Source organism: Ochotona curzoniae, unplaced genomic scaffold (assembly GCF_017591425.1).
Source record: "Ochotona curzoniae isolate NIBS_2020 unplaced genomic scaffold, NIBS_Ocur_1.0 scaffold_4506, whole genome shotgun sequence".
Lineage (NCBI taxonomy): Eukaryota > Metazoa > Chordata > Mammalia > Lagomorpha > Ochotonidae > Ochotona > Ochotona curzoniae.
Window position 1 is genome coordinate 39,086,076 of NW_024467119.1, and position 6,000 is coordinate 39,092,075.

Sequence of the window (6,000 nt, forward strand, 5' to 3'; positions counted from 1 at the left end):
GCTTGTGTATTCCAAAAGACCAGGATAACCTGTACCTGGTACTACTCTCCATCCCATCCTGCATATTCTATCCAATCAGTCTCTAGGGAACAAGGCCTACCAAGGTTGAAATCCCATGGAAAGCTATCCCCAGTTCCAGTTACCTTCCTATTTCTCCACCCTTTAAAAAGCATCCCAAGACCCCCAAGCTATAAAATGCCAAGCCTGTAAAAGGACTGGGCTGCAGCCATGGCTTCCTCTGTCTAAAAACATGCACTTGGCCACCCTCTGCAAATTTGTTTCTCTCTCTCTTTTTTTGAAAGACTTATTTATTTTTATTACAAAGTCAGATATACAGAGAGGAGGAGAGACAGAGAAGAAGATCTTCTGTCCACTGGTTCACTCCCCAAGTGACTGCAATGGCTGTGAGGATCTAAAGCCAGGAGCCAGAAACTTCCTCCAGGTCTTCCACGCTGGTATAGGGTCCCAAGGCTTTAGGCCAACCTCTACTGCTTCTTCCCAGACCACAACCAGGGAACTGGGTGGGAAATGCAGCTGTCGGGATTAGAACCAGCACCCATCTAGGATCCTGGCACAATCAAGGCAAGGACTTTACCACTAGGCCACCGAGCCGGGCACAATTTATTTCTCTGATAAACATGATTCTGGCTGTAAATACCTGTCCCACCTTTTTCTTTGTTCCTTGCCTCCTTCCCGTTTCTACACAAGAAAAAATTTTAATTATGGCTCTTAGTTTCAAGGAATTTATAGTCTGGTAGAGAAGGTAAGATTTTCACAAAAACAAGTATAAAACAATTGAAAAATTCATACCATATGGGAACTAGAAATAAGAACATTCTGGAAAAAGAATGTTCAAGAATTATTCATGTTGCACTGGGCAGTACTAAAAATTTACTGGTTACAGAGCACAGCAACCCTTCACCATCACCGTTGGCTCCAGAGATGCTCTGAATACCCACTAAACAACTTTAATTAACTGTTGGAATCTGACATTTTTTGAGATTACAAAATCAAAATTCAACCACCTGACTTTCAATACTTTCTGACCTGTTCTGTTGCTTAGCTTTCTACTTCTGGTTTTCAAATAATCCTACATCCACAATAAAATTACCTTCTCCCTCATTGCCAAACTCCAGTGTTCGCATTCGTTAAATCTCTTCCTAGACTTCTCTTTCCATGTTATTGACATACAGTTAGACTTAAATAACATTTGAGCTAGTTTATTTAATTTTTATTTCTCTTGATACTCTGATTTATATTGTAATGACAGATAAGTCTTCGAATGTATAGCCCTAATCTAAAGCCTGTAGTTTCCATATTCACAGCTTCTAGACTAATAAGTCGAGTCTTTTTTTAATCAATGTAATCATAATATCCTAATATTGTTTTCAAAAACTTATTTCCAAATAATTAGCTGTGCTCAACTTGTGACCTTCTTACATTTCTGGACTAAACTATGCTAACTTTTAATCTTTCTATTAAAAATTTCATCCATCTAGAACCTCCTGACTTTTAAACTTTTTCGTTATTGTTTTCCATGATATTGTTTTGTAGGTACAGGATTCTCCCCTCCATCTCACCTTTCTGCACCCCGACTCTCCTCATCAACACCATTACCCACCCACCCCATATTATTACAATAGTATAGGTCTATAGCAACAGCCATAAGACATCATTATTTAAGTGTATCACAAAATTGTAAGGATAATCAATGGTAGAAAATCTAATATCCTATTGTCAAGGTGTGTTTAGCAGTTTCATTGGGTGTCCTTCTTTTATTCAGGAGTTGACTGCATATCAAATGAATCTTCATTTTCTGGTAAGCTAGTCCCCATTATACAGTTCCTTTATGAGAATATATGTATATAAATTTTCATTTATATATCCATTGATCTTGTATTTTGCATGAAGAGAGCCTTATATTAGAGAGTACATAGGATATTTGTCCTTTTGGGATTGGCTTATTTCACTAAGCATAATGGTCTGCAGTTGGGACCATACTGTTGTAATTGTAAATGGGAAAATTCCATTCTTTTTAATGGCTGAGTAGTATTCAGTGGAGTAGTACCACAGTGTCTTCATCCATTCCTATTTCAACGGGCATCTGGGTTGGTTCCATATCTTTGCTCTTATGGATTGTGCTACTATAAATACAGGATTCAGGTAACTTTCTCATAGGCAGATTTCACATCCTTTGGATAAATTCCCAGGAGAGGGATAGCTGGGTAATTTGGTCAATGAATTTTTAGTTGCTTAGCCCTCTCCATATGACTTCCATATGAATTAGCCTATACTCTACCAACAGTGGAATAGGGTACCTTTTTACCCAACCAATCAACATCTATGCCAACGAGTGTTATTAGTTAATTTCTGAATGGAGGCCTAACTCCAGTGATGCTGGAATCCCTGATTTTAAAACTTCAAGGTTTATTTTGATGTTTCTATACCTAAAGCAAGCTAATCACACATTTCCCACAACATTCTTCCTCTTTTAAAGTCTATAGCATAGGAAAGTTTGCAATGATGCGACATATTCACCTCTCTTCTCCACTCTAGGGAAAGTTGTATTGATATCTGTAAACTCATGGCATTTAGCATGCTGTGTGCTTACAATGTATTCAATTTTTCATTTCGGAAAATTGAATGTTTAGTCATCAACAAATGAATTTCTCCCAGCAATTACAAGTTTCCCCAGATACCAATAGACTGGTGCCTGTTCCCGCTTACCTAAAACACTAATCATTAATAAATTAACCTAAGTTCCAAGGAGCAAACAATATCTAAATAATAACTTCATATTATTTCTAGAGGCATCTTAATCTTGGAACCTTTCTCCCTTTAATCTCTTTTGAGCCAGTCAATCAAAACCTCACCTGTTTAGATTTAAGAAACCATAGGGTTTGAAGAGCTACTGCTGAGATGTTCAATTTTAAATATAATAAGCAGGAGATTGTGAAATATTAGATGTATTTCAAAAGAACTACTTTCCAAATGGGAGACTGTGAAATATTACCACACCAACTGAAGCAACAAGAAGTCACAGGCTGCCACCCTGCCAGCCTCTTGGTTTCCACAAACAGCATGAAAGAATATATTTCATTTATTTAAATACAAGACTGAGTAAGATATCAGAAAGGAAAAAAAGGTTAATTTCTCCAGAAGATCGTTATTTAGAAATCAATTAACATACCAAACCATATAAACCTACTTGACTACTTGTAAATTTAAATGTCTTCTTCCTATCCCCAATATTTAACTCAGCTCGTGAAATGTGCTAATCATTGTAAGTTTGGGGAGCACATAAAGCTCGGAAATCAATGTGCTTCTGGTACAAAGGATTAAGGAAAGAATTTACTAAATCAGCTTAGGAAATGCTTCATTTCCTTTCCCAATCTGCAAAGGAAAACACAAAACAGAGCCAGGTGCAACAAAATCCTATACTTGTGTGGGAAAAAATCTCTTCCAATCCCTTCTAGGCACTATTTACATGATCAAATTATGCTTCTAAACTATAACTTCATTTCCTAATACAAGTGGGGTTGTTGTTGCTGTTGTTGTTTTCTTAGAGATGCTGTCTTGTTAACAAGCAGACTTGTCAGAAAAGGTGAAAGAAATCAGAATTTGTTAACTGTTTTCTTTGTTCAGGGAGAAAATTCTTTTTCATGAGCTAGCAGTGAATTAAAAAAAAAACACACACTGTTAACATTCAACTCATTATTACTGAATGAAAGAACTGAATTTCTCCCAAACAATTGGCAGTAGAAAAATCTTACAGGCATCTCTGGTTTGTCCCTCACCTTCACTCCTCCCTCCTTCTGGCTACATCTGGAGCCAACTTCTATTAATCCTATTCCACTTTGCTTTCAAAAGGAATAGAAATCCACTTAAGGGTTGGCATTTCGGCGAAGCCTGGCCCTGTTGATAATCGCGAATCTGAAATGGGGAGCAACCTAACACAGATTTCAGCCTTGCTGCCATCCTGGAATGTGTTTGTGGACAGTGGTTTCCATAGCATCAGGGTTGCTATCCATCTTTCCCACACATATTGAAGAGTTGTTTATGCATTAGTGCTTTGATTTCTGTTGCACCTCCTAAATATTCTTGATGTTTAAAACGTCAGAATCTTAGTAATTCTTCCAAGCTCAATGTTGTGGTCACTATACTCGCCACTTAGCCTCAAAAACTGCAAGATGCATGGCTTAAGTAAACAAACATATGTGACTTTGAAGCATTGCAGAAATTTCCCTAAACATGTGTACTTTGAGAAATTCACACAAAAAAAATGTTTTCAGAAGGATTGTGATTTTTGAATATTATTTTTGTAAATTTGAATTCTCTAGCTAGTGAACTTCTGAAAAGAATATGAGTAATGTATTCATGGAATGCATGAAATCAATTCTCTTTACAATAATAAAAATTAAAATATTTGAAAAAAATGTGATGTTTGTCCCTCTACTCTACACCCTGCCACAGTTCATTAGAGTTAGAATGAATCTTCCCAACTGTGTTTCTTTGTGATATTTTATACTCTCATTTTCATACTTATTATATCTGTCTTATATTTAAACCATATATTATTTTTCCCACTGTGTAAAAGGACAATCTATTATTCATCCTGTCCAAAACAGAGTGGCAGGCTATCAAATATTGATAAAATTAATTACGTATCTGGAAACATGTAAGAATAATTAATAATCAAGTGACATCACTTTTTGTAACTGATCACTAACATAGTATGGTCTTATGTATGTTCATATGTATCCTTATCTGTTTCCTAATTTGCAATCAATGAGTAGGGTTTCTATATCTATGAATTCCTGAAATGTTGTGCCAATTGGTACATGAATGTACTTAGATGCACATACACATAGGACAATGGAATTCAATAAACTTTAACCAAACGGCTAACCCTCTACTTAGCCCACCCCCTCAAGGTATTTTGTTTCACTTCTGTAAAACAATTTCTCCTAACTGGTCAATCTAATAGAACTGGAAGACAGATTGAACAAACACAAGCTAGCACCTACTGTACAATATTTCTCTTTATAGCCTTTCACTCATACTCAGACATGGCAATCTTTCTAGGTTTAAAAACTAAAAGATACATTTTTGAGAAATAATACATTTTTCATCAGTCTTCTAATCCCAGAGTGTTATGCTTAAAAAAATGCCATTATATGTTTGTCCCAGTACCCTTATAATTCTTTTCAACACGCTTCACAGCCACTGCAGGCAGCAATGTTCCACCACAGTGAAAACAAACACCCAGCCTAGGAAGCTTCTCCACTATTCTAATTTGACATCCACTGGCTCAACTCATTTTAACTGACCTGCCACCTCAGTAAGCTACAAGAAGCTTCCTAAAAAGTAACCTGAGGCCAAAACAGCCCCATCGTGGTGTCTAGTCAATGCTATTAGAAGATTGAAAGGAAGAAATAGTACCTTTGCTGTCTTCACCACTGCAAACACTGGACAGAAGAAGAAAAAGAAGCGTCCTTTGCAGCACTTCCATGATGTCTGTGTCTCGTCTCAGTGGCTTTTCTCCAGAGGCAAGCAGACACAACTCCCTCCCAGACTGCCAAGGCCTTGTTAGCAAATGGAAAAGGTGTGTTGACTGTGAGCAGCCGCTGCCCATTCCTACTTATTTTGGGGGCTCTGATAAAGAACGGGAGGAAATACACAGACTCCCTTTGGGAGTTCAGCAGAGGAGATTTATTGTTTCAGTCCCTTACAGGAACTCTTTTTTTTTTTTCCTCTCTCTTCCTTTGGCAGCCTCTTGTGTTTTTGTTACTACATTATTTTGTTCTTCTTCAACGGAAAGGTCAGGACAGGTTTTGAACAGAAACAGATCCTTCTTGAGAGTGGATACCAAACTTTGTAACTTGGGTTGTGAAAGTATGTTTTGGAGTGGCTTATTCAATGGTCTCATTAAGCAGCTACTCGATTGAGAAAGAGGCTTCCACGGTCTGAAACTCAAATTTTACAGTACAATCTACATGG

The 6,000-nt window shown here is 37.1% G+C and overlaps 1 protein-coding gene across 1 annotated transcript in view; it reads right to left on the bottom strand.

Annotated features, from left to right (window-relative positions):
• EMCN (endomucin) overlaps positions 1-5,654 on the bottom strand; it is a 72,414-nt gene extending 66,760 nt beyond the window's left edge. Inside the window, exon 1 of the mRNA XM_040967194.1 lies at positions 5,443-5,654. Within this exon, the coding sequence (XP_040823128.1) occupies positions 5,443-5,635 (193 nt within the window). The 5' untranslated portion in view covers positions 5,636-5,654. The remainder of the gene's footprint in view (positions 1-5,442) is intronic.
• Between the last annotated feature and the right edge of the window lie 346 nt (positions 5,655-6,000).